Genomic DNA, 26,607 nt, shown 5'->3' with positions numbered 1-26,607 from the left:
TCAATCGTTGCCTAACAAGATGTGGCAAGATTACAGAAAATTGTACCAGCAGGCAAGTCAGACAATCATGCTTCTCTAGCTGCTGTCGCTGAATTGCACTCAGACACGTCGATCGTGGAGGAGGATGGCGTTGAAATAGATGTCTGGCCGTCTGTACTCGATATCTACAAACATACAGAAAATGGTCAGAGTACGATTCTTTCCAGATTACTCATGTGCGTGTACCCACCCCACATATGAGGTTGCCTATACGACTGGCTAATTGGTCAACTTGTAAGAAAACCGGACGTCGAGCATCTTTTGGGCTCACTCCAATCTATCCTTGCTTCTCCACTACATGACGACGAAATTTCCGGCGAACTTGCCGAACTCGTTGGCTTTGACGAAATTGAGCTCGTTATGGACATTATAAAAAACCGACATAGTCTAGTACAAGAAGTGAGTGATTGAATAAGGTGTCATCACCCAATTTGACACGCTTTCGCAGCTCCAAGATCGTAGTATTTTGAAGAATTCCGATGATTCTGAAGCAGCGAGTCTTGATCCTAAACGTGCGCGCTTGCGTATCGAACAGCAACGTCAAGAGAATTCTGCCAGGCCATTATTCACCGGCGTTGCAGGACCGGAAGCTGAGATCCTTCCCCATGTATACACATCCTCATCAACGATCTCTCAAGGCAACGTTCTTTCCCATTTGGGCACACGATATTTGCTTCCTTTAGGCACGCAGCGAAGTATGAAAGAGGTGCACGGTTTTGTGAGAATTGTCCGCTTTCTGGCTCACAGAGGTTGTACCCCAGGAATATGAAGAAGTAATCATCCCACCGGCACGTCCAGTTCCACCAAAACAAACGGAACGTTTTGTGCCAATAAATGACCTTGAACCGTTAGCAAAAGGATGTTTTCCTGGATACGAGACTTTGAACAGAATTCAATCCATAGTTTATCCGACTGCGTATGGATCTAACGAAAATATGCTCATCTGTGGTAAGAACATCGGCTTCTTCGTTATTTTCATCATAAATAATGTTTCTCATAGCTCCTACTGGTGCGGTAGGTGTTGTGGCACCTAGCCTTTGAAATCCTGAAACTCATTCTTTCTTAGGGTAAAACAGATGTCGCTATGTTGACCATTCTGCGTGTACTTGACCAACATCGTAATTCCTCGTCCGTATCTGGGAATATAGGTGCTTCCATTAACCGGGACTCATTCAAAATCATATATGTGTAAGACATCTGCGCAACTTTGTGGAGGAAATGTTCAGGGTCATAATTTTTTCATCCTCCAGTGCACCGATGAAAGCTTTGGCCTCGGAAATTGTACGCAAATTCCAAAAACGGCTGAAGTGGTTGTCTATCCAAGTCCGGGAGTTGACTGGTAAGAATACTTGTATCAGCAGCTGTGTGATTATTCCGACACACAAGTTCTCAAGGGGACATGCAAATGACAAAGGTTGAGATTGCACAAACCCAAATTATCGTTACAACACCGGAGAAATGGGACGTGGTCACCAGAAAACCGACAGGAGAGGGAGAACTTGCATCAGTAAGTTTTTTTTGTAGTGATAATGCTCCTCTCGATATGCTGACCGATTGTAGAGCTTGAAACTTCTAATTGTTGACGAAGTGCACCTCTTGAACGAGGAACGTGGAGCAGTACTTGAGACCATTGTAGCCAGAACCCTCCGTCAGGTAAACATTGCTCAATCATATAATATCAATACTCCATAGATTAATGAAACATTTCTCTAGGTCGAGTCAACCCAATCCATGATCAGAATCGTCGGCCTCAGCGCAACTCTTCCCAATTATGTCGACGTCGCAGATTTTCTAAGGTACATGATAGATTCCCCTGTAGGCCGTAGAAGCTAACATTTCAATTTTGCAGCGTGTCGAGACAGAAGGGCTTATTTTACTTCGACTCCTCCTTCCGACCTGTTCCACTGGAACAACACTTTTTGGGGATCAAAGGCAAACCTGGAAGTTCTCAGGCGAAGAAAAACTTAGACCACGTTACTTTTGAAAAGGTATCAGAGCTAGTTGCTCAAGGACATCAAGTTATGGTTTTTGTGCATGCTAGGAAAGAGACAGTGAAATCAGCTCTGGCAATCCAGGAAGCTGCGCTCGCGGAGGGTTCAAGTGACGACTTTAGCTGCGAGGATCATCCACAGTGGTCTTTATTCCGTCGCGAGATCGCGCAATCTAGGAACAAGGAAATGAAGCAGCTTTTTGATCACGGTTTTGGCATTCACCATGCCGGTATGTTGCGGTCAGATAGAAACATAATGGAAAGGATGTTTGAAGCTCGAGCCATAAAGGTTGACTCCTTCCCGTCTATTACCCCATGATATTCGTTGACTTCGTCCATAGGTCCTCTGCTGCACAGCTACCCTTGCCTGGGGTGTCAATCTGCCAGCTCATGCCGGTCAGAAGTGTTTTTGACGCAACTAATATAACTCTCATGTAGTGATTCCAGTTGTCATCAAAGGAACTCAGGTATACAATAGCTCAAAAGGCAAATTCACAGATCTATCTGTTCTGGACGTATTGCAAGTATTTGGTCGAGCCGGTCGACCTGGCTTAGAAAGTAGCGGAGAGGGTTATATCTGTACCTCCGACGACAAACTTGCGCATTATTTAGAATTAGTCACTGCTCAGGTATGAATGCTTCCTTCCCTTCCATACAGTGCCACGTTTTGATGGTTCCACTAGAATCCTATCGAATCACAGTGAGCCTCGTTTTTCTTGATCTCTTTATTGGCACTTATCGCGTATTTTAGGTTCAATAAGGGCATCATCGATTCCCTCAATGCAGAAATAGCTTTGGGCACAGTCGCTAATACAAACGATGCTGTTCAATGGCTAGGATATACCTATCTTTTCGTTCGGATGCGAAAAAATCCTATCGTTTATGGTTAGTTTAAGGAACGTCTGAAATCATTCCCCTCTGATTCCTGCTATATCGTAGGCATTGACCGGAACGCAGTCGTAGACGATCCAATGCTAGGAAGCAAACGAAATGAGCTTGTAACACAAGCTGCTCAAGTACTCGTTCATGCTCGGATGATCGAGTTCGACCGTCAAACTGGAGCTCTCAAGATCACTGACTTGGGCCGTATCGCAGCACGTTACTATATCCAGTATCAGTCAATTGAAATTTTTAACGAGATTTTTCGACCCAAGATGTCCGAAGCAGATGTTTTGGGAATGTTGAGCAAGAGCACCGAGGTAATGTCGTTGTTCTTTTACTTTTACAACCTGATCCCATTGTTTTCTATCAGTTCAACCAAATACAAATGAGAGATAATGAGGAGCGTGAGCTCAAAGACTTGTTGAACATCGTTCCCTGTGAGGTCAAGGTAAGCTATCTCCTTAATAGCAATATTCAACATCCATTTCTATCTTCGATAGGGTGTCCACACAATTGAAAGGGAGGTAGGTATAATTCCTCCGAAGTAATTCCCAAAATTTACATCCACTTTCGATAGAATACTGGTAACAATGAAGGTGCAGGAGACGTATGTAAACTCCTGCACAATTAATGCTTATCACTCATCCCTATTTTTGATAGGTTGGTGTTGTTATCACAAGTGAAGGGAAAGTGAACATTCTCCTGCAAGCATACATATCAAGACGTACACTTGAAGATTTCGCCCTGGTCTCTGACTCTGCATATGTTGCTCAAAACGGTGGTCGTATCGTACGAGCATTACTGGAGATAGCCATCAGTCGAAAATGGGCGAACGTCTCTGCAGTTTTGATGGGCATGAGCAAGGCGATCGAGAAGCGGCTGTGGCCATTTGATCAACCTCTGAAGCAATTCGACCTCAAAGGGGATCTTATCTACCATTTGGAGAACTGGGGGGATGACTACTCCCCGGCGGACCTGGCTGCGATGAGCGCTGAAGAGCTCGGGGAGCTCACTCATCTTAACTCCATCCAAGGGAAGGCTTTATTGAATGCTGCGAAGCAATTCCCCACCGTACAAATCCAGAGTGTACTTCGCCCTCTGGGCTCTGAGGTATTGAAGGTAGTCGTGCGCCTCACCAAACAATTTACTTGGGTTAATAAACTACACGGAACTTCCGAACCATTTTGGGTCTGGATTGAAGACCACAACGGAATCAATATTCTCCAAATGTCCCATTTGATTGTGCGGCCAAACACTGAGACGATACACCTTGATTTCATTATTCCAATTGCATACGAACAGACCCCACCGTTCATCACCATTCGATGTGTCTCTGATAGATGGTTAGGAGCAGAGAATGAGATCGAAGTTTCATTAGACGGCCTCATAATGCCCCGCCCTATTCGAAGCATGACTGCCCTCATTGATCTCCCGCTTCTCCCTCTCACTGCTCTAAGAAGACCTGAAGTCGAGATCATGTATTCTAGGCGTTTGCACAACTTTAATTCGCTCCAGACACAGGTTTTATGGAGCTTGACCAATACAAAATCTCATTCACTCTTTTGTGCACCTGCTGGTAGTGGAAAATCATTAATGGCTGATATCGTGGCGTGGTGAGTCTATCTCTTCTATCGTTCTGCTGCACCTTATGTACAAGTGTAGGATGACTGCTCTGCAAGCCACAAGCTCTTGGGTTTTAGTAGTAGCACCCCGGCGGAGTTCAGCTGCGGAGATTATTTCAGAGCTTCGCTTGGTGTCGCGGAGGTCCAACGCTGCATTGGAATTGGCAAACAGCGAGAAGGACCTTCTGCAACGACCAAACGTTCGAACTATCAGGGTGGTTTCCGCTTATCATCTATTCCAAGCAATATCGTTGTGGGATCCCAGAGTACCACTGTTAGGACTCGATCTGGTCGTCTGCGAGAATCTGGATCAAATGGATGGTGTTTATGAACTGGGTATTTCGCTGCTGCGCCATGCCACTCAAATGACCCCTACACGATACTTAGGCATCTCTAATTCGCTGGATGATGCAGCAGATCTTGCTGCTTGGTTGAATGCGGATGAGTCTGCTTTTCACAGCTTCCGTCCAACTGATCGCAGCCAATCTCTGATCACTTCTACACAGTCGTTCACCATTCCGCATTCCGGATCATTGTTCAAAGCCATGGCCAAACCCGCTCATTCCGTCATCCAACAGGCCATATTAGAAGATTCTGGCATTGTTTTCGTTTCCTCGAGAACCCAGTGCAAGGCCACCGCTTTAGATCTTCTCACCCAATGCGCATTAGAGGACCAGTCTGATCGCGGATATCTACCACCTGGAGTACACGAATACATTCGGGAAGATTATTTGACACGTTTGGAAGACAGTTCTCTTACCGACTTCTTATCGAAGGGTGTCGGCTTCTTCCACGACGGGATCAAGAGAAGCGACCGGAGCCTCATACTGCAGCTATACGCTGAAGGAATTGTACGCGTACTCATCGTCCCCCGGGAAGCATGCTGGTCGTTGCCCGTCCGTGCTGCTGCTGTGGTGGTGATGGGTACGCAGTATGTGCATTTCGCGTCTCAAGTAGACGAACGTCAAGTTCGAGAATATGATTTAACGGAACTAGTGAGAATGCAAAGTCGTGCTGTAAGGCATTCCGGCTCTGGTCAATTTCACTTGTTTTGTCAAGCGGAAGTGAAGGACACGTATGTGCGGTTCTTGACAGAGGGCTTACCGTTGGAGTCAAAGCTGCTGGAAAATGTGTTAGAGGAATGGTTGCAATCAGCACGGACGCGGGGACATCTGAAGTCGAAACAGCACTTGATGGATTTGCTATCTTTCACCTTCCTCGCGCGGAGGGTAGTCACGAACCCATCATATTACGATTGCCATTCACGTTCACGGGACGAAAACCTGTCCCGTTTTGTCGACCAGCTGTGGTCTTCGGAATAGTCACTGGTCTCTGCAAAATTAGTCCACCAAAAATAAGGTCTAAAGAACTGGCATTCCATATATAAGCACCATCAGAACCTCAGACTATGTACTGTTTGAGCTTCTCAAGACGCTCAGAGGCATGCTTCAGGGTATCCAAATCCTTACAGAATGCAAAGCGAGCGTAAACTTCCCCGATATTGGCATGCTCTATACAGTAGAACTAGCGAGGAAATTAGCAGCCATTTGATCCAGACAATCCGATAGAACTTGCCTCGCTAACGGGTATAGATGAAACGCCAATTTCTATTGCAATGAACCAGCAAGCTCTGAGTACGAAGAGAGAATTTAGCAGAAACAGAGGAAGTCAAATAACTGGCAGTCAATCTCACTTGAAGTCCCGCCCTCTTCCGAGTACACTCGGGGGAAAGGGGTAGTCGTCAGGAAATTTCACCCTGGAGATATCCTGAAGGATCGTGAGTACATGTGTATGACCAAAGGAGAGGATCCGTGAAAACTCACTAGAAGTATAAAGTAGCTGCCTTCCGGATTCGTATAGGGAAGCCCCAAAGAATCGAAACAGCTGGTCAAGACGGCCCGTCTCTCAGCATACTCTGCAGTTTGAGTCTCAAAGAATTTGCGCTCCTGCACCTGCTCTAGGCCAGCGGCAGCAGCTTCTTGTAGTGGAGAATTTGAACAGAAAACAATACGTGTTGTGGCAGCTAGGGTCGGCTTAATGATATATTCAGGCCCAAAAAGCCAGCCCACTCTCCAACCAGTGGCAGCGAAGCTTTCTGTAAGGTCGAATATAAACAAAGGCTGGGTTATGATTTCGTAAAACCTACTTCCAGCAGACCCAACTGTCACTGTGCGATCCCACATTCCAGGAAGAGTTGCAATCCGTACGTGTTCCTTGCCATCGAATACTAGAGTATCATACTGTAAGGAAATCATATTTTGAATGAGGATCTGAAAAGTATACAGCGGCAGATGTACGCACCACTTCGTCTGACATGACCAAAAGATTATGCTCTTTCGCTAAAGCGGCGATGATTTCTAGCTCTGCCCTTGTGAAAACTTTTCCTACAGGGTTGTGTGGTGTGTTTACGATGATCATTTTTGTGCGCGGTGTGATAGCAGATCTACAGCGTATCCGGTAAGAATAAGAGCATAGCAAACGAAACGTCTAAATAATCACCTCAGCTCATCGGGGTTAATTTTCCATTCTTCACTTGAAAATTGACCAGTTGCATTGGCGGGAGGGTGAAGAGGGACGTAGACAGGTATACCGCCGTTGAACGTGACTGAAGCTAGATATTGATCAAAGAATGGCTCGAACATAATAACTTCATCTCCAGGCTCCAGGAAAGCAGTAAATACAGCATATTGACCTGCGAAAGAAATTTCACGATACTGTTAAGATATTGAGTGAACGAATCGAGGCACCTTCATTGGCACCACTAGTTACAAGAATCTCCTTCTCAACATCTAGATTGCGTTTGAGTTGAGGATCATATACTTTCTTGAGGGCCTGTCGGAGACGTATTCGACCTTTTGGATGGGAGTAATGGTTTGCAGCGACGACACCCAGTGCCTCCTTAGCGGCATTGGTGACCCATTCGGGAGGAGCAAAATTCATGTAACCTTGTCCAAGATTAATACAATCCGCAGGAAGATTGGCAGCGCTGTTGGCACGATGATTTTCAGTGGAATCTACATTGAGATAGCTGATTTCGATACGTACTTGTAAATCGACCATACATCTTCAGCCAAAGCCCGTCCATGTTTCAGCCGATCTGAGAATTTAACCAGATTGGAATTCTCTGCTGTCACGGTAGCCATGTATCTATGCTGCTCAAAGAAGACTTTTGGCTTCAAATGGGAAAGAAGGTGGAATCGTTGAAGGCGAACTAGCATTTATCTGACTCATGTGCATGATGGCCAGATGAAGAACAAACCCTTCCGGCTTTAGCCGATTTCAAGTCTTATCCATACACCATCAGGCGTACATATGATTCATAGATCATTGACAATCATTCACGTTTGACGGTACTTGCTGGGAAGGCTGATGCTGAAGTCTAGTTACAGCTCGAGCTTCAAATGTTATGCATTATACGAAACCCAATTTATGTTGCCAACCAGTACTACGTGCCCACTACGTACGCGGCACGCCGCGTACCTATCTATCACAGAAATTTGTACTCGGTCCCTTTTTACTTTACTTTTTTTCTTTGTTGTACCCTTCCAACTATGCCGCGGATCTATCCAGATGGGCCACCATTGCTACTGGCTATAACGAGGGTTCCTGAGGGTTCGGGATTTGTTGTTGATGTCGTCCATACGTGGCGATGGCGACAGAAGTGACCAATGGACATTGGACATAACCTCCGAACGTCCAAACCCACGACAGGTAAACTTCAATCGGGTTCAAGTCCACAGTTTTCATTTGTTGGCGGCGATTGGCTTGAGAAGTCTGGGATAATTCGGGCTTCGTTTGCGACGTTTCCCCGACGAGTCCCACAGGCGCAGTAAGTACATATGTGCACTTTACATATCGTTACCAACAATCAGAATGCAGATGTTCTTTCTGACGTTGTACCTTCGGGCAACTATAACAGGCTCCGTAGTGGCCCAGGAATTACAGGTCCTCCTTTGTCTCGTTTCCTAAAGTTTAAATTTGGGAAAACATGGGCATGATTTTTCGAAAGCCATTTTTCCCATAAATTGATTCAGTTGATGAGGCCGAAAAAAGGAAGACAATATTTTCGCAAAGAACTCTCATCGGGGAAGGAAGAACTTACCAGTACCCGCGTGGGTCTCTCGTGTTTGAGGGTGAGGAAGTTCAGAGGCCTTTAATTCAACGGTCCCAGACGGTTCCGAGCGATTCGATCCGGCTTAGCTCGCCTTGACTGGACATGCTGCCTTTCTCAGCGGCATACCACATGTACACAAATTGATTATTGAAATCTTGACCTCGAACTCCTCTTAAAGCAAGTGATTCTCTAGTCACACCTGTGATGCTGGTCGCTTTCTTCACTTTCTCAGTATCCTTCAACATCGCACTCTAGGACGTTTCGCAGGATCCAGACTGAGCAAGTTTCGTCAACTATGGCTGAAGCTCCTGTACCCAATGTTACGCTATCGTGCGTCAGCGCTGTATCAGCGAAGCTTTGAAACTTTGCTAAGGTTCTTCTCGTCGCTAGGTTTGGGCCGATGCTCATTGGAGTATATCTCAACATGATTTTGTACGGTGTGAGCAGCTCGTCAGCTTTCTTGTGCTCAGGGAAACCTGAATAAAAGACCAACATTCTGTAGATCCTACTCAACCAGGTTCGTCACAAGCATTTCCTGAATCTCATATCTTAGGCTGAGAAAAAGTCGAAACTCGTAGATGTATTTTTACTTCCAAACCTACAAATCGTAAGTACTCGGTACGGAACTCACCCGCACTCGCGTTCTCAGTGTAATTGCTGCAGTGATGCACTCTGGATCCGACTCTTGGTGAGTGACCGCCAATATTCGACAGCTCCATCAAGGGGGCAACTGTTGGTGTCTGGATTTTTCAGGTGGCATACCTTTTCGTAATGGAGACTGCGAATACGATTCTTGATATGGCCATGATGTATCAGCCGCTGATAACGGAGTATGGTGCGTAGCTTACATAGGATACGTTTCCAAACTGTCTAACACCCATTGTAGGAACTGAGAAGGCAGTAGCAAACTTTCCTGTCCGTAAGTCTTGATTTCTTCTACTATTTACACCTTGCTCATGTGGAGTGATTGATACTGAAACCAGTCTTCATGACTGGTTAGTCAGATCCGCATCCTTTCAGGTTCTGGTAGCTCATCGATTTATCGATCATAGAACCAATCGTCATTGTAAGCTCATATTTTCTAATCAAGGATAGATTGTAGCTAATGCAATCATCGATGCACTAGGTTCTGATATCAGCACCCATTCAATGGTTCTTCGCATGGCGAATCAACAAAATCACCCAGTCATATTTTGTTCCAATCATCATCATAGTACTTGCACTGGCGTCTACAGGTAGGCGGAGAAGCATATGTCAGTAACCTGTTTGCTCATGAACTCAAATAATCAGCGGGGGGATTCATCACGGGAGTGAAAATAGCTATTCTCAAGCTCTTCAGCAAGAAACCAGAATTACATTGGTCGGCTTTACTGTGGTTTATTCCCTCTTGTGTTGCGGATTTGCTCATTACGTTCACTCTGGTTCGGAGCTTGGTAAGTGCATGTATAATGGCTACCGATTTCACGCTGATCATCTCCTTTTGTACCAGTCCAAACGCAAGACTGGTTTTGGTGCCACAGACTCAGCAATAGATAAGCTCATTAGAAGTAAGAATCGCATGCTTTGTATCGTACGAAAAAACCTTGATCATCTAATGATCGTAACCCTTATACAGTGACTGTGCAAACCGGTATGATAACGTGCGGAACTATCCTGCTCCCCCCAGTAACGGTTGATTAACGTTCCTGCACAACTAGTGCGATATTTGCTATTGGCGATGTAGCGTTCTTTATGGCTTTACCGGTATGTGGACTCAAACCGCGCCTTTCAGGAGTGCTCAATGAAAATCTCGACAGCATACGGCACTGTGAATACCTCGATCTCTTCTGGAAATCCGTCATTAATTTGACTGTTTACAGGAATTTTCTTTGGGATCTATCATTATCAAAGCTTTACACCAACTGCTTATTATCAAACTTGAATGCTCGTTCGCGGATTTTGAGCTCCAGCCAGAACTCTCAGTCTGGTGCCTTCCGCAGTGCAATGGATCCTACGTCACCCAGGGGTGATATCATAAGACATGTGAGTCTCCAGTAAAACGGTCGAAAATAACAACTGTTGACAACGTATCAGACTGGCATAAGATTCGCAGACAGTTCACATAACGTGTGTATTGTTCTATACGGCGCTGGCTGGGAGTCTGATTTCTTTCATAGATAATGAGTACGCCCGATGTGTACGAGCTTGAGAGTGCAAAGACTTTTGAAGCGGTTAGCGCACAGTCGCAAGGTTCTATATACCACGGTTCGGAAGGGTTCGAAATCACAGTCACCAAGGTGTGTGTATGACGGAAATAATCTTTTCGCTGTCTCGAATCATTTCCAAACAGGTTGTGGAAAGAATCGAGGACCCCGTCGACTCTAGTCGGCCAGCTACTGGGATAGCTCAGTAGACTCATCACTTTCACTTCAAGGAGTTCCTGGGTGTAAATTATCTTGTAATTAACTCTTCATTGATGATTTTTATGGACAATCTTTCGTTCTTAGCAATTAGTTGATAAAAATGTTCGACTTCGCAATCTATTTCTGATTATATGCCAGAAGGTCGAAAACAACCATGAAACTTCTGACCGTATATCTCAGGCTCTCTGGCAAGTAGTATCCTTCCTTAACAACGGCTACTCGGATATACGTTCTCCCATAATCTTGGGAAAATGTCGACCACCAGGAAAAATCAGATTCCGAACAGCGAATCTACAAAGCGAATACGGCTGGAATGTCAGAGTATCGAGATCATGACGGTATTTTCATATTGTACATATCATGCGCTTTTCATGGCAACACAGTGCTCAAGGGACCTCTCGAGGGCTAGGTGCTATACATATGTGATGCGAAGATCGAAGAACAATTTCAATATAGTATACTGATTAATATTGTACACTATCACCAGCCAAGTAAATTGACATCTCAGTTGCCACTGCTTGCTGCAATGCGTAGAGACGACTTTCGTAAGGCTAGTTGAAATATTCTACCCTGAAAAAGACTTGTCTGGAATGTCATTAGATCTATCAATGTAGTGGGGTACATTTACTAAAAATATTCACTGCTTTTTTTGCGTTCAAGTTTGTAAACTCGTTTGACGTTCATGATCCAAACAAGATGCAAACAGAGATCGGCTGCTGTGGCTACGAAGTTGATATTATCAAGAGTAAAGGGTCTACAATCGCGAAAAAGTAGTCAATATGTAAAGCAGACAAAGGACTCTTCGAGCGAAGCTCAGCTTGGCCTCGTGTGAATTACACTGTGGCCCACGCGGTCGGTTCGTCTTGTCAGTGTATGAAACCCCCGTTCCTAACGCCGAATTATGAACTACATACCACGCGCACACAAATTCAACACAATCCGACTCATCAGTCATGCCAATTACTGTTAAGAAATGAAAGTGTCTTCTGGCCGGGAATCGCTCAACCTTTTGAAGGAGAAAACCGAACTTTTAAAGCAAATGGTTGCTCCGCCAACGAAAATCTGAAGCCATTTCTCACCTACTGATCACCTAGTTCTTCCACTGCTTCTTGCCTGTACCACACCATATCCTCCACCCAATCACCCCTCGGTCTTCTTCATGGCTAAATCTGTTCAAAGCACCGATAGTGCTAGAGATACTAAAGATGCTACAGAGTCATCATCCATCGGCAGCTACCGTAGCTCTGGTGGCCACTACGTTACCGTTGGTGAAGACCCAGCTATGGAGAAGAAAGTCTGGCGCAAGATAGATACGTATGTTTTGCCTATTGTGGCAATGTTTTACCTCCTTTCGTTTCTGGTGAGTTCCATCCAACACTTACTACTGAGCATCTATCAGTAGCTATTAGTATATTTCACAGAGATCACATTGCTGACGTCTGCTTTCATTTCTAGGACCGAACGAACGTAGGCAATGCTCGCGTAGCTGGACTACAAACCGGCCTCAAAATGACGAACAAGCAATATAGTATTGCGCTCACTGTGACATACGTCCCGTATATTGTAGCAGAGCTTCCTTCGAACCTAATGCTCAAGGTGAAAGCACATATTTCCTTCCTTCATCGCTTGGAGATACTAAAATCTAGAAATAATGAACCAGGCTGTAGGACCCAACCTCATGCTTCCGACAATGTTGACGCTCTGGGGTATCGTTTCTACGCTTCAGGGCATCGTAAAATCATATTCAGGTCTCGTCGCGTGTCGGTTCTTTCTTGGTCTATGCGAGGGTGGGGTATTCCCAGGTCTTGTGCTGTATCTCTCATACTTTTACCCTCGATACAAAATGAACTTGCGGTCAGTCACAAGAAAATAATGTGATCCTTGAATCCTTACTCACACATTCTTCACAGTGTTTCCACCTTCTTCTCTTCAGCTTCTGTCTCTGGCGCATTTTCCGGTATCCTAGCCTACGCCATCATCCACATGGAAGGAATTGGAAACCGGCCAGGCTGGGCTTGGATATTTATTCTCGAAGGATTATTCACCGTCTTGTTTGGTCTCTCTTCGTATTTCACTCTTCCTAGATCTGTGGATACGGCGTGGTTTTTGACTGCGGAAGAAAAACGCTACGTCAATGCTAAGTTATTGGAAGACAACGCTCATACGGATGAGGAAGAAAGTTTCAGCTGGAAGGAGGTTTTGGAAGCGACGAAGCTTCCGCAGGTTTGGTTCCTTGCCATTGCGTTCTTCCTCGATGGGGTGGTGTTGTATTCGTTGGCATAGTGAGTCAACTTTGCTTCGATGCGCCTTGAGAGAGGACTTTTCGAGCCTCGGAATTTGATGGAGTTGCCGAACTCATGGGAATTCGTTATTTGTAGTTTTGCACCATCAATTATTCAAGGACTTGGATACACCGCAGCCAAAGCCCAGTTGATGACCGTGCCGCCGTTTGCTGTGGGATTCGTTGTCGCCATGATTTCAGCCTTCATATCTGACCGATATCAATGCCGTGGGCTTATTGTCATCGTGTCTTCACTGTTCTGCGTCATTGGCTTTGCGATGTTCTTGGGTATGCCGACTGATTCCTCGAATATTCAATTCTAATTCCACTGCTGACTACTGAATCAATCAATTTTCGGCAACCAGGCTCCCGATCGCACCACATTCAATACGGTTCCCTCTTCTTTTCCATACCAGGAACATACACCACCGCACCCACACTGTCTGCCTGGAGCTCAAACAACGCTGCTCCCCAGACCCGGCGTGCAACAGCTATTGCTATAGGGTTCATCATGACTAACTCTGGAGGCATCCTTGCTACATGGCTTCTAGGCTCTCTGAGTCCTGCACCGGAATACACTTCTGCAACTATCACATTGCTAGTCTTTAGTTTATTTATGGCGATTTTTGGTGCCATTAATTTGGGGTATTTGTGGAGTCAGAACAAGAAGAAGGCGGAGAATAGGAGGAGGACGACAGTGGAGCAAGAGAAAGAGGAAAAGAGTGGATTGGGAGATAGGAGCGCTTGGTTTGTTTATAATCTCTGAGGCAATCTATAGAGTATATGTACTATGTATAGACACAAAATACTAAGTAAATGTTAATCTGTTTGTCGACGAGGTTCAACGGAACTATCGGTCCTTGTCCTTCCGTCTTCCGCTCCGCTAAATCTCAGCTAACCTCAGCTAACCTCAATCTTCAATGTACCAGTCCCAGGAGGCTCAAGAACTACGTATCGCACTCGTCCAATTCTCTCCAAAAGTGAGCTCTCTTCCGGGTCCGAGATTTGTACGAATGTTTCAATACTGAATTCACGGCTCAATCACTATTCACAGGTTGGCCAGGTCGAGGCCAATGCACGGAGAGCAAAGGAACTGTGCTCTACGTACGTGTAAATCATTCATATTCATCGCATCTACTGTGTCCGATTTGATTCGTTCTTCTACGTCACTTTGACCTTCGTATGTGTAGTATCGAGCCGGGAACGATCGATTTATTATGTTTTCCGGAGATGATACTGTCAGGTAAGTTGATTTCTCTGCCACTCGAAACATATATATATGTGCAAATTGTATCATTCTCTTGTTGACCACACTTTCATGTACTTAGGCTATGTATTCGAAGACTCCAACGAGATATCCCCGTTCCTCGAACTCCCGCAGGTAGGCCCGACGTCGCAGATGTGCGCAAGCCTTGCCCGGGGACTAGGATGCTATGTCTTGGCTGGCTATCCGGAACAGCTCTCAGATCGTGAAATTTCGAGCCAAGTCAGTGTCGTTCCGTTGCATACATAGCTTGAATTTACCTACAGTCCCCGGGCTCACAGATCCCACAGTCTGCGGAGAATACAGGTATTTCTGATGTAACAGATGCGATATCGACTCCAGGTTCGTCGATTGTCGGTGCCAACAGTGCAGTACTCTGTGGACCCAACGGATATTTCATTGGTAACTATCGCAAAACAAACTTGTTCGCTACCGATAGGACTTGGGCAAAGGCAGGTTAGGATTTGATATTCGCTCCGTTTTTAATACTTTATTGCCAACTATTTTTCCTCATATTTCCTCAACTTCCCATAACCCGTGATTCTGATTCCCAAATTCCAGGCTCCGGTTTCGCCTCATTCGTCCTCCCACCCCCTATAGGCAGACTGACACTTGGGATCTGCATGGACCTCAATGCGCAGCCTCCAGCTGATTGGAAGACCAGGGGACCGCCATACGAAGTTGCGGAGTATGCACTGAAGGAGGATGTGGATGTGGTAGTGATGTTGAATGCGTGGTTGGATTCCCGGGTCAAACATTATGAGTCAAAGCTCTCGGACGATGGAGAAGTGATGAAGAAGATGAAGGCGGACTGGGGAAAGGAGGAGGAAAATGAAAAGGACTTTGGCGATATATTTGATTGGACCACAGTTGAATTCTGGGCTACCAGATTAAAACCACTATGGGTTCAGGGCGGGGCATCATCATCATTGCGGCAACATGATACTATTCAGGCGCGTCTTTCCGGTAGCAATAGCAGTGCTAAAGAACAAAAAGAATCCAAGGACGAGGAAGAAGTGCAAGGAGGAGTTTGCGCGTCCGATAGAAGAACCATCGTAGTCATCTGCAATCGAACAGGCGAGGAGAAAGGTATTTGCTATATTTTGACCTCATTTATGAAGTTCCTTATGATGATTATTATTTCCTATCTGATTCTCCCATTCAACGTTCCACATTCACCATAGGTCAAACATTCGCGGGCTCATCTGCAATATTTAACATGTGTCATAGTTCGGGGATGCCTAGAATTGTAGGGATAATGGGCAGGAGAGAGGAGGGAGTGCGGAGTTTTGGAGTACCGCTCACACTGAGAGGATATAAAACTGGTCCTATTCGAGTCCAGTGATTTCAACTAAGCTGTCGAGATAAAATCCTCATTCACGGGTGGCAATAGCAGCTGATAAACTTATAGATGAATACTCAGATAGTCTGGTCTAAATAGTACTACGTGAAGAGTTGCTTTATTTGGCCTCTTATTGCCTTCTGTTTCAAGCGCTTGTACTTTTGGGACAATATTGGTTGTCAATTGGAGGGCGGCGTCAGTACAGCATTACAAGTCTAATGGCCATCACCGGACGTCAGGAGATCCAGGCGTCGACTACCCTAATAAGGAAACACAAGCGCCGGAATACGTATAAATTGAGCAGCGGATCCCAACGATTTGTTTGCTCGATTTACTTGATCACCTTTACAGACCAACTAACATACAACTGCGCATTATCTGGAGAAAGTGGGACACAGCTGGTAATCTCCTTGATACTGTCTGGTCATTAAACCAACAATATCCGGACGTCACAACATCACAAACCCAACGTTTTTCTCATCGACCAATCGACTAGAGAACCAACAATGTCCTCCCCGCCAAATTCACCACATTCACCAATACGACGCTCAGAACATCGTTCAGGCTCGACGTCGCCTACGCACCGCCGACCGAGGAGCAACAGTCATAGATCAGCTGTCCCGCCAGGATTCCTTTCTCACAAGCCCAAACAAACACCGATCTCGGAGATGTCAGTGTGGGAGCTGCAGAACAAGTTCAGCAGGAATGCAAAGATATTGGCTTCTAGGTGGGTTTCCCTTTGTTCGATTTGTCGTGGTATTTTGTTACTTACTATTACTCCCCTCTTACCCTCCTTCACGTACTCTTTGCTCCAACGTGTGTACATATATATATATTATATGTATCATACACCCTAGCAATGCAACATCATCCTCATACGTCCAACGAATAACCGCTGAACAAGCAGCGATCCAAGAACAACTGGTAGAAGTCCACGGAATGGAAGTGATTAACACCGGACTGAAGAATACTAGGATTACAGGCGACGATGATTCCGAGTCTATGATAGGTATTGATGATGTTGAGATGAAGCCGGAGCCTGCTCACCCGATGAAGAACGCGATAGATGCGAAGAAGAGGGCGATAGCTAGATTTGTGAGTTTTTTTTGTTCTTCTCTGTCTATCCTATATCTTGCACTTCCCCGCATTAAATACTTCAACTGAGATCATTGATTAATTGTATACTTGTTGTGCAGGGCGCCACAGCTGGACCGTCACATATAGGGATGCTCGGAATGGACGAAGCCATCGAGATCGAACAGCGTGCACATGTTCATGACCTTCAACGCAAACAAAGAATCGAAGAGAAGCGCATGCATCATGGCTATCCCATGCAGAACGAAGTTATGTCAAGAGAAGAGAGGGAGGCGAGAATATGGGCGTTCATGTACGTGTTTCTCTCCTTTCTTTTACTTTCTTTCTTGCCATTCTTCCCCTTTCTCTCATCGGCTTACCCATTTACTTCCTTATCTTCCCACACATTGCAGGAACTACAAACCCTCTGAATCCGATCTCGAAGACGTCGAAGACGACGACGACGACGACGACCCCGCTGGATGGTTCGAAGACGACCAAGACGATGGCCGGAAAGGTCAGAATATCGTCGAGCCGGACGAAGAAGATCCGGAGAGTTTGCATAATATTATACGTGTTATGGATCCAAATCAAATGCATTATAATACATTTTATGAGCCAAGGGACGATGGGGATTGATTAATCTTGGGGGATGTGGTGGAGCTGGGGTGTGAAGCTCGGAGGGGTTCGGGAAGTGTGGATGCCAGCTCTTTTCAAATTTGAGGGTCGGAGGAAACATTGTGGAAGGATGGGGTTGATTGGAAGAGCTATGAGAATCCGTCGCCTTGATCGTGTTAGTTATTCTATTCTCTATCGTTATCTCTCTGTTGTTGTCCTTGCTTCACCGACTCTGAAGGAGGAGGTCCTTGTAGGGATGAAACGGTGGCGTTTTGTGAGATCAGATTGCAATGATGCGAAGTTAATCCGTGATTCTGTCCTGTGATGTCAATTTATTTCATGTAGATACGTTATAGATACGTTATATGCTACATATGATATAAAGGGTAAAGGGATAGTTGCATTCATTGAACTTTTGGAGTCAACTGTTTGCTGTGTTTAGTCCGAGAAAAGTAATGTGTTGTCGGTTGTTAATAGACTTTATCTTTACGAGATTGGTACTTCTTTTCTTAGCTGTATACATACGTACGATCTCGGTGGTTTCCATTTGATCAGTGTCGGTCTGCTGGTGTTGTGTATCTTGCTTCTATCTACTTGTAGTAATCAAGGTGATTGTGTACTTGCTGATTGTGGCGGAGTTGGAGTAAATAGAATGAGATGTGATATTTAGGTATAGATTGGATTTTGGAATGTTTATAGATTTTCGGTTGCGTCCGAGAATATATGAGAATGTGCATTTTTTGTTGGTCATGGCCGTTGAAACGAATGGTAACTCAATTGAGATAGAGCATGTTAGATGGCCAAACAATGTTGTATATAACAGGTTTTGTAGTATACTTCAATGGTGATTGTGTTTGACTATGGATTCATTGCTGCGTACCGCTGTTACATTGAGTGGCAATGTTCCTCTCTGGTTGTTACCAGAACATATTGATAGCTGTCGGGTTCATCTAAGCAAGTTGTCGACACAGAAATTGATTATCTCCACAAAGCGGGTTAAACATGATGTTGCATTGGATAATGTTATCCAAGCATTGTTGAATTTCTCCAGTAGGAGTTTTGTGGTTGGACTAGAAGATATTTGTTTGTACTCATATGTACATCAACAATGTGTTGTAGAATTTGGTTTAGCTGTAGTGAATACATTACATTGTCATCTTAAAGTGCATGTTCAAGTTGGTCGATGTGTTGAGTTGTTGATAGATAATGAATTTTTACCTGTGATAATGTCTGTGTTTGAACAGTTGTCTGCAGATGAGTTGGTGAGAGTGAAACAAGCTCTGAAAATATGTGAAAGAGGATCAACTTTATCACCTATTTTTTGTTGTCCATCTCCACATGGGTTCTCTGAAATGAGATCAAATAATTTGTTCAAGTTGTTAGCTAAATGTTTTCAGAGGGATTATAGATATTTTTTCAGTATGGATGATGTTACACTTTCAGACAGATACTTGTATTGTTATGGTTCAGTATTTGTTGGCATGGAATTGCGAGGTGTTATATTGAAGTTGTTGGTTGCAATAGGGTACACAGAGACGTTGTTGGATGATATAGTTCATGCTATTCCTGAACAGTATGTGTTTCAATCGAAAGAAAATGTGGATAAAAAAGACAAAAGGAGGGATAGCAGGATACAGCATGCAAATGATGAATATGATCTATTGCACAAATCATCTAACATTTGGCCGCAAGTTGTTCCTGTTGATGTTCGAATGAAGTGTTTATACAACTATCGGCAGGCAGTGCAATATGTTGTACCAGAAATATGTGCATGTTGTGGTTCTGCTGATCAGTTGTATACTGGTTGTTACAGGCTGGAATCAGAGTGGCCTAGTTTGTCTGTTCTAAAAGTTACGGATCCTTTCATTTTGGCACAAACACCTCAATCTCGGTTTACGTATATTTGCAGAGCTCTGGATGGTTTGTTGTTGGACAAGCGTGGTATACGTTCTACTGATATAGATTGTTCTTCATTTGAAATTTATTTTTGCCAAGAGTGTTATAATTGTTTGCGTCGTGTTTCTATGCCTCGATTAGCTTTGAATAACCATCTGTATAGGGGAGAGTTGATAGAAGGTATTGAAGATATTACTTGGGTTGAGGAAATGGCATGTGCTATATATCATACATCAGCACATGTTACTCGTATATATGGATCATCAAATGCTGGTGATTCTTTACAGTTGCATGGAAATGTGTGTGCTCATCCACTTGACATTTGTTCTGTTGCAAAAAAATTGCCGTGGAGCCCCGCAGATTTGAATGATTTAATTACTGTGGTGTTTGTGAGTAAAGCAAGGCTGAAACATGATGATTTGAGGAAGTTAAAGCCATACTTTGTTCGTAGAAGTGTTATCCGGATGTTATTATCTGATTTGTGTCATCGCAATCGTTTGTATACAGGCTTGTACACATTGGATAATAGTATGTTGGAATTATATCCTGACAATGATTTGCTTCCAGGGTTGCAGGAACGGATTGTTTATGATCATGATAGTTCTGTTGATGATCTTTTTGGTGTTGAGTCAGTTGGATTTGATAGTCATCCTGCAGAGTTATTGGTTGATTCAGAACAAGAGAATGTATTGTTGGAACGTTCAGGCATATATGATGCAGAGTCACAAGATGTCCCAGCACGGTTTATGACTGCATCATCAATTAATAATATTGCTCAATCATTGCCAGTAAATAATAAGGATGTTATTGTGAAGTATGAGAAAGATCCAATTGATGAATACAATAATCCGGATCTATTTCCTGGCATGTTTCCAACATTATTTCCATTGGGTATTGGGGGTTTTGAGGATCGTCGCCGTAGGCCTGCTGTTTCTTTGGAAGCGCATGTTGAGCATCTTCTTGATCAGAGTACTCATGAGTTTCGTTACCATCATTTTTTTTCATTTGTTGCTTTGAATGTCATTCAGCGAAGAAAAGCTCATCTTCATACAACATTATGGATATCATCAAACAAATTTTCTGCACTTGCTCCGATGTTGTTGAGTATATCTTCATCTGTGTTGTCTGATTTAGCAGATAAATTAAAGAATGAAAAAGATGAAGTAGAGTTTTCAGATGAAGAATTGGATGCTTTTCAGTTATTGAAGCAGGTGAATATAATTGCTGCTAAAATTCCTGGTTCACAAGCGTCAAAGACTGCTACAAGGAATCAGATACGCAGTTACTATGCTTATTTTGGTTTGCCACATTTGTTTTTGACTCTTAATCCATCAGCGGTTCACAGCCCTGTGTTTCAGGTGATATATGGGGAGGATAAAGTAGATTTGGCAGAACGTTTTCCCTATGTAGTTCATCCACGTAGTGAACGTGCTTGTCGTGTTGTCAAGGATCCTGTTGCTGCTGCTGATTTTTTTGATTTCATGTACCATACTGTTTTTGAGCATTTGTTTGGATGGGATTTTAAAGCTGGTAAAAGTACTGTTGATGGAGGGATTTTCGGTCATCTTCGAGCATTCTTTGGTTGCGCAGAGCTTACAGAGAGAGGCTGTTTTCATGGTCATTACTTGTTATTTCTTCGTGGAGGTTTAAATCCATCTGAGGTTCATCAGAAAATGCGTGAAGTTGAAGGGTATTCCTCACAATTTCTGACATTTTTTGATGATATTATACATCATCATCTTCCTAAAGTTGATTGTCCATTGGCTGAAGGTTATGAACCTCGGATTGAAATGCCACCACATTTATTTGACAATAATGGCAATGATAGTGTAATGCATTCAGATTGGCAAAGGTTATTTGAAGATGAGCATAAAAAGATAGGGGAGCGGTTCCAGCGGCATAAATGTCGACCTGTTTGTTATAAAGGACGAAGTAGCAGTAGCAGCTGTAGGTTTGGCTATCCTCATAAAATCATTGAAAGTTCCAGTTATGACATTGAGGAAAATTCAATAATCTTTTGTCGTAAAGAAAGTGATGTTAATGGTCACAATCCTGATTTGCTAGTATATACTAGGCATAATCATGATCTTAAGTGTATCTTGTCAGGAAAGGCTGCTAAGGCTGCAATGTTTTATATATCTGATTATATTACAAAAATGCCATTAAGTACAGATATTCTTTTATCAACATTGTCTAAGGCCGTTGCTTCATTAGCAACGGAGGAAGTGGATAATGATCCAGTTATTGCTTCAAAAAAATTGTTACATAGGTGTTTGACCCATTTTGGCCGTAAGCAGCAGATTCATGCACAGCAATGTGCAAGGTATTTGAGAAGACTTGGAGATAATATGTTTTCTCATCAAAGTGCTATATTACCTTCTGGTAATTTAATGTCATTTGTGAAACAATTGTATAAGCTTGATGTTAGGAGTGATGGTTCCAATAATGAAGGAAGTGAAGTAGATATTCAGCTTTCACTAGGCTTCAAAGATGGAAAGATGTTCAGTTATAGTCAGATTATTGATTATTGGTATCGTGATGCAATGCTGTTTGATATGTGCTTTTATGATTTTATCAGGTATGTTTCATTGCAATTGCAGAGTAAAAGCAAAACTGTAAATACTTCTGATACACGTTTAGGTGTTTTAAGAAGGTATAAACTTATGGCTGGTCATCCATTGTATGAGACACATGAACTCATTCGGCATACTAATTACAGGCAAGGTGATGTTGGGAAAGAGTTTGTGCCTGTAATGGTTGGAATAGTGCCTCCTCGTAAACATCACAAAGATTATGCTTTGTTTGTTCTTGCTCATTTCAAGCCATTCTCCACTTTAAACAAATTGATTGAAGATGTTGTTGAAGTAGAATTGGAAAGTTTAATATTGTGTGAAGAACATAAAAGAATATTGTGTAATTGGGAAGAAATACATGAATGTGCTGATCAGAGAGATGCTGAGAGGTTGAGGAAAAGATCGGATTTTTTAGCTAATTCTGTACAATTACCTCCTGATGTTTATTCTGTGTTGGATAATGATGATGAACTCAGCGCTTTTGTTGTACCCAGTAGTTTGAAAAATAAAAGTGCAAGGTCTGCATTGGATATTCAGGAATTAGAGCTGTTAAGATCAGATTTGACATGTGCAGCATGGTTGAAGGAACCATCTTCTAAATTGAAAGAATCTATTTGGATAAGTTCAAATAATAGTTTGAATGTTACGTTGAATGAGAATAATGTGCAAAAATGGATTAATGAAGGAAAGTTAATTGCAGATAAAGTTGCAAGTGCTCGTTATAGCAAAAGCAACATAGCAGTTCAAGATTCTAGTAATCAAGAAAGTTGTGTTTCAGAAGGAAGTGGCACATATTATAATAGTATTGGTTGTGGTGAAGTGTCAGATGTGAATTCTGAACAGTATACACCAATGCAGTTAAAAGATAGAATAGCACAGGAATTTGATTTGAATGATGAACAATTAGTTGCATTTGAGATTATATCATCTGTGGTTATATTTCGAGAAATATTGAAGATACCTGAGTGGACTGCAAAGGAAGCATTGGTGATGAATCTGACAGGTCCTGGCGGAACAGGAAAGACTCATATTATTCGTGCAGTTCAGAAGGTAATGGAGTATTATAGCATGGAGCATACTTATCGGGCACTTGCACCTACAGGTAATGCAGCCTCTTTAGTTAATGGTAAAACCATACATAGTGGCTTGAATATTTCTGTTAGAGAATTTAAGAATGGGAGATCCAAGCGGCCTTTAGGGGAGTTGAATGAAAATGTTGCTATATTTGCTACTGTTAAGAAAAATAATTCCTTGCGTAGAGAATGGAAGGATGTTTGTTTGCTGTTGATTGATGAAGTTTCAATGGTGGATTCAATTTTGTTGGCTGACATTGATGGATCATTGCGTTATGCAAAAGAAAAACCAGATGATTTTTTTGGTGGAGTTAATGTTATATTTTGTGGAGATCCTTTTCAATATCCACCTGTTGGAACACCTCTTTATGTTCCGATACGTTGTTCTGGTAGACAGACAGATGAAGAGTTAATGCGCAGGTTAGGCCGTATGGCATGGAAGTCAATAAATACTGTTGTTGAATTACATAAACAGAAACGTATGGAGGGTGATGTTGAGTACGCAGCAGCTGTAGGGCGTTTGAGGTTGCGTCAATGTAACAGTGCAGATGTGGATCTTTTCAACAGTCGTGCAATCAAGACTTCACGTAATCCGAATGGGGTGGTTTTTGATGATGAATCACAGTACCTTGCTTCCATAATTGTATCAAAAAATTCTTTGCGTAGAGCCTTGAATGGATATAAAGCTGCAGCTATATGTAGAGGCATACACTCTCCTAGTTTGGTTACAGTAGTTGCATATGATCAGATTCAGTATAAAGATGGTGGTAAATTAGGTTCTAGTAGTAAAAAGCTGGTTCCATCACCTTTTGAGCAAGCACAGTTGTTAGCAATGGATACTTCATCTGGCAAGTTAAGAGCAGGTTTGCCAGGTATATTGAATCTATATATTGGAATGCCAGTGATATTAAAGCATGAAAATCTGAATACTGAATTGGGTATTACAAATGGATCAAGGGGTTATTTGAGAAAGTTGGAATTATCAACTGATAGTAATGGTCTTACATGTTGTAGATATGCATTGGTTGAATTTCCTGACAGCAAGGCACAACTTTCAGGATTACCAAAGGGATATTTTCCTATTAAAGCAAGGTCATGGAGGTATACTACATATATAGTCAATGAAGAATGTAAAAAAGTTTTAGTGTCTGTTGTGAGAATGCAACTACCCTTTGAGCCGTTATTTGCTCTTACTGGCCAAGGAGCTCAAGGTCATACTTTGAGAGCAATTTTATGTATGTTGCATTTGGGTGGATATGGTGCATATGTTTCTGTGTCAAGGCCTCGTAGCCGAGAAGGTTTGTTTATAACCAAGAAAGTTACAATAGATGATTTGAATTTGCCTGTTATTCCTTATGATCTTTGGTTTGAAGCAAGGCGTTTTGAAGTCATGGCACATAATACAAAGATTATTTGGGGATTTGAAAAGGGTGAATTGAAGGATGTTCCAGATGCAGAGGGTGAACAAAGGTTCAAGTTTTCTGTGGTGCATTATGAATTTACTGGATATAATGGTACTAAACGGAAGCATGAAAATGTTGAGAATAATGAAAAGGTACATAAATTAATGAAAGTTAGGCATGATGAACATTCATTGATTAAGGATGTGAGCATTACATCAAGAGGGCCTTCATGGGATAGCAATAATTGGAGTTGTTGTTTCGATACTGCATTTGTTGTGTTATATAATTGCTATGAGTGTATGTCTGTTGCTAGTCGCAATTTGTGGTATAATCAATCTCCGTCGAAACAGGTGTTCAGTCATTTGCAAGAACTTTGTAACAGTCATGAGAAGCAAATGTATACATCAATGTGGAATTTGATGCGTGATATATGGCGCAATGAGGTATTTGATGTTTTTGGTAGTGGTTACATGCAACATGGTCATGTTCTTTTACCTGTATCAACACTTGTACAATCTCATGTGTGTGAATGGAGTAATGTATACTTGGAATTGAGTGGTGTATGTAGTTTGCATAACTTTACAAACAGATATATAGGAAGTGCAAAGTGTTATAATCTGCTTGCTGAACAGTTGGAACCATTATTTTCATATAAACATGAAATTAGTTCTGTGCAGGATTATATTGATGTTTTGTATACAGTTAATCATGTTGATCTAAGTAGTAACATAACATGTAACCAAGATTGTGCTTCGACATTACTGTTAAGTAGAGATTCAAAACAAGTAATTGTGTTTGAGTTAAATGGTGTGAGTGATATCATTCCATCATATGAGTTGATTGTACCATTGTATAACACAAATATATGTTTAAGATATTCCTTGAATTCAATAATATACTACGGTGAAAATCATTTTACTGCCAGAGTAATTAATGGATCTGGTATGTGGTCATATGATGGTCAGATCAATGAAGGAGTATTTCAGCATGATATGTTATTTAATAGGGAAGCTGCTGTAGATATGATGGAATTGAATGGAAGAAAGGCACACATGTATTTATATATCTTGAGTGAGTGAAAGTAATGCATTGTGTGTGTGTTGTCGGTAGAATTTGTTTTTAGGTTGTGATATGTATTGGGTGGTTTGAGTTTGACATGATTTCCTAGTCATTTGTTGGGTTTCATTAATTAAGGCAAGTTGTCAATGAAAGGATTTTGTTATTTTTTTTTTTGCTTGGTAGTGAGTTTTATTAGTTGTTGCTTTTGATCATACTTGAACATTGTTATTTTTCGTGGCGTAGAGGATTAGAGGGGTAAGAGTGGCAGATGTATATGAGGGAGGTGTGGTAGTTGGGCCGCTATTGGAGGAAGAGAGGGATCATCAGTTAAAGATTAGGAAATGTCACCGGTTAGGATGTTTTTTTCAGTCGAACTTCGTTCACTCGTTGATACGATATTACACAGCAGGACATGCTTGCCGCACTTATGAACGAGAAATATTGCTCTGGTAAAAGTCTGCGGGACCACGAAATTGCACAGATTATGATAGCGCTGGTTATGGTCGGCCAACATATATCTTCTGCTACCGGTTCGTGGGCTTTACTGCATTTTGTTGATGGAGAGGACGTGGCGTGAGCTTTGTTTTCATTGTGGTATTTTTTCTGATGTTATTCCTGTGTTTTCCTTGCTTATAGTAAAGCATCAGACTAAGAGCAAGTCAAATAGTTTGGCATCAATGGTCGGCAGGGCAGGTTTAGTACACTGGCATATGAGGATCTTCGGAATCTGACCACATTCTATTGTGTCATCGGTGAAGCTATCTGTGTCTATCCGCCTGTGTACAGTATAATGTATGCAGTCGGATATGACGTCGTTACCCTGCCAACGCTGGCAGTCGCATTATCGAATTCAGGTATTAGGACGTATCGTTTGCAGAGGCCAGTTTGTTCTAGTTTCTCTGCATTTCTCCCCGGCTTACCTGGCCCGGAAAGTTAATACGGGCTATCCGCGCCCTTACTGAAACCGAAACCAAT

At 42.7% G+C, this 26,607-nt stretch overlaps 8 protein-coding genes across 8 annotated transcripts; 7 read left to right on the top strand and 1 right to left on the bottom strand.

Annotated features, from left to right (window-relative positions):
• The first annotated feature begins 207 nt into the window (after positions 1–207).
• C8R40DRAFT_438348 (Sec63-domain-containing protein) lies at positions 208–6,039 on the top strand. The gene is made up of 20 exons (XM_046235069.1): positions 208–438; positions 488–745; positions 801–987; positions 1,040–1,053; positions 1,106–1,227; positions 1,290–1,378; positions 1,434–1,546; positions 1,600–1,692; positions 1,753–1,835; positions 1,889–2,318; positions 2,371–2,425; positions 2,477–2,658; positions 2,713–2,729; positions 2,781–2,914; positions 2,969–3,228; positions 3,282–3,359; positions 3,412–3,435; positions 3,489–3,518; positions 3,572–4,524; positions 4,574–6,039. Exons 1-20 carry the CDS (start codon positions 400–402, stop codon positions 5,853–5,855), a joined length of 4,443 nt encoding a protein of 1,480 aa, XP_046090768.1. The 5' UTR covers positions 208–399; the 3' UTR covers positions 5,856–6,039.
• C8R40DRAFT_1034350 (pyridoxal phosphate-dependent transferase) lies at positions 5,935–7,676 on the bottom strand (the record flags this gene model as incomplete). The annotated part of the gene is made up of 9 exons (XM_046223423.1): positions 5,935–6,057; positions 6,118–6,163; positions 6,227–6,300; positions 6,357–6,628; positions 6,680–6,773; positions 6,835–6,976; positions 7,033–7,225; positions 7,281–7,519; positions 7,579–7,676. The coding sequence occupies 9 exons, from the start codon at positions 7,674–7,676 to the stop codon at positions 5,935–5,937; spliced, it is 1,281 nt and encodes a 426-aa protein (XP_046090767.1).
• Positions 7,677–8,700: 1,024 nt separating this feature from the next.
• On the top strand, positions 8,701–11,208 carry C8R40DRAFT_1082758 (uncharacterized protein). The gene is made up of 19 exons (XM_046227210.1): positions 8,701–8,977; positions 9,038–9,086; positions 9,150–9,164; positions 9,226–9,254; positions 9,311–9,335; positions 9,401–9,482; positions 9,534–9,566; positions 9,631–9,642; positions 9,700–9,713; positions 9,774–9,882; positions 9,938–10,080; positions 10,137–10,194; positions 10,263–10,287; positions 10,345–10,390; positions 10,444–10,454; positions 10,507–10,669; positions 10,721–10,753; positions 10,804–10,923; positions 10,977–11,208. Exons 1-19 carry the CDS (start codon positions 8,943–8,945, stop codon positions 11,037–11,039), a joined length of 1,065 nt encoding a protein of 354 aa, XP_046090766.1. The 5' UTR covers positions 8,701–8,942; the 3' UTR covers positions 11,040–11,208.
• A 1,123-nt stretch (positions 11,209–12,331) lies between these two features.
• On the top strand, positions 12,332–14,096 carry C8R40DRAFT_1158342 (major facilitator superfamily domain-containing protein; the record flags this gene model as incomplete). The annotated part of the gene is made up of 6 exons (XM_046229724.1): positions 12,332–12,409; positions 12,505–12,645; positions 12,710–12,903; positions 12,960–13,331; positions 13,428–13,618; positions 13,696–14,096. 6 exons carry the CDS (start codon positions 12,332–12,334, stop codon positions 14,094–14,096), a joined length of 1,377 nt encoding a protein of 458 aa, XP_046090765.1.
• A 102-nt stretch (positions 14,097–14,198) lies between these two features.
• C8R40DRAFT_1082751 (carbon-nitrogen hydrolase) lies at positions 14,199–16,102 on the top strand. Its single transcript, XM_046227209.1, has 7 exons — positions 14,199–14,310; positions 14,385–14,434; positions 14,521–14,573; positions 14,659–14,816; positions 14,885–15,050; positions 15,156–15,683; positions 15,779–16,102. Exons 1-7 carry the CDS (start codon positions 14,251–14,253, stop codon positions 15,937–15,939), a joined length of 1,176 nt encoding a protein of 391 aa, XP_046090764.1. The 5' UTR covers positions 14,199–14,250; the 3' UTR covers positions 15,940–16,102.
• Positions 16,103–16,442: 340 nt separating this feature from the next.
• Positions 16,443–17,649, top strand: C8R40DRAFT_1158341 (uncharacterized protein; the record flags this gene model as incomplete). Its single annotated transcript, XM_046229723.1, has 4 exons — positions 16,443–16,663; positions 16,794–17,031; positions 17,133–17,323; positions 17,424–17,649. The coding sequence occupies 4 exons, from the start codon at positions 16,443–16,445 to the stop codon at positions 17,647–17,649; spliced, it is 876 nt and encodes a 291-aa protein (XP_046090763.1).
• Positions 17,650–19,607: 1,958 nt separating this feature from the next.
• On the top strand, positions 19,608–20,117 carry C8R40DRAFT_1027607 (uncharacterized protein; the record flags this gene model as incomplete). The annotated part of the gene is made up of 1 exon (XM_046223103.1): positions 19,608–20,117. A coding segment is annotated over one exon (510 nt), but the record flags the coding sequence as incomplete, so codon positions are not given.
• A 1,197-nt stretch (positions 20,118–21,314) lies between these two features.
• C8R40DRAFT_1034303 (uncharacterized protein) lies at positions 21,315–21,716 on the top strand (the record flags this gene model as incomplete). The annotated part of the gene is made up of 1 exon (XM_046223419.1): positions 21,315–21,716. A coding segment is annotated over one exon (402 nt), but the record flags the coding sequence as incomplete, so codon positions are not given.
• Positions 21,717–26,607: the final 4,891 nt, after the last annotated feature.

The sequence above is a fragment of the Lentinula edodes genome (assembly GCF_021015755.1).
Source record: "Lentinula edodes strain Le(Bin) 0899 ss11 chromosome Unknown C8R40scaffold_3, whole genome shotgun sequence".
Taxonomy (NCBI): Eukaryota; Fungi; Basidiomycota; class Agaricomycetes; order Agaricales; family Omphalotaceae; genus Lentinula; species Lentinula edodes.
Note: the sequence above shows the minus strand (reverse complement) of the source record. Positions and strands in the feature narration are given on the sequence as shown.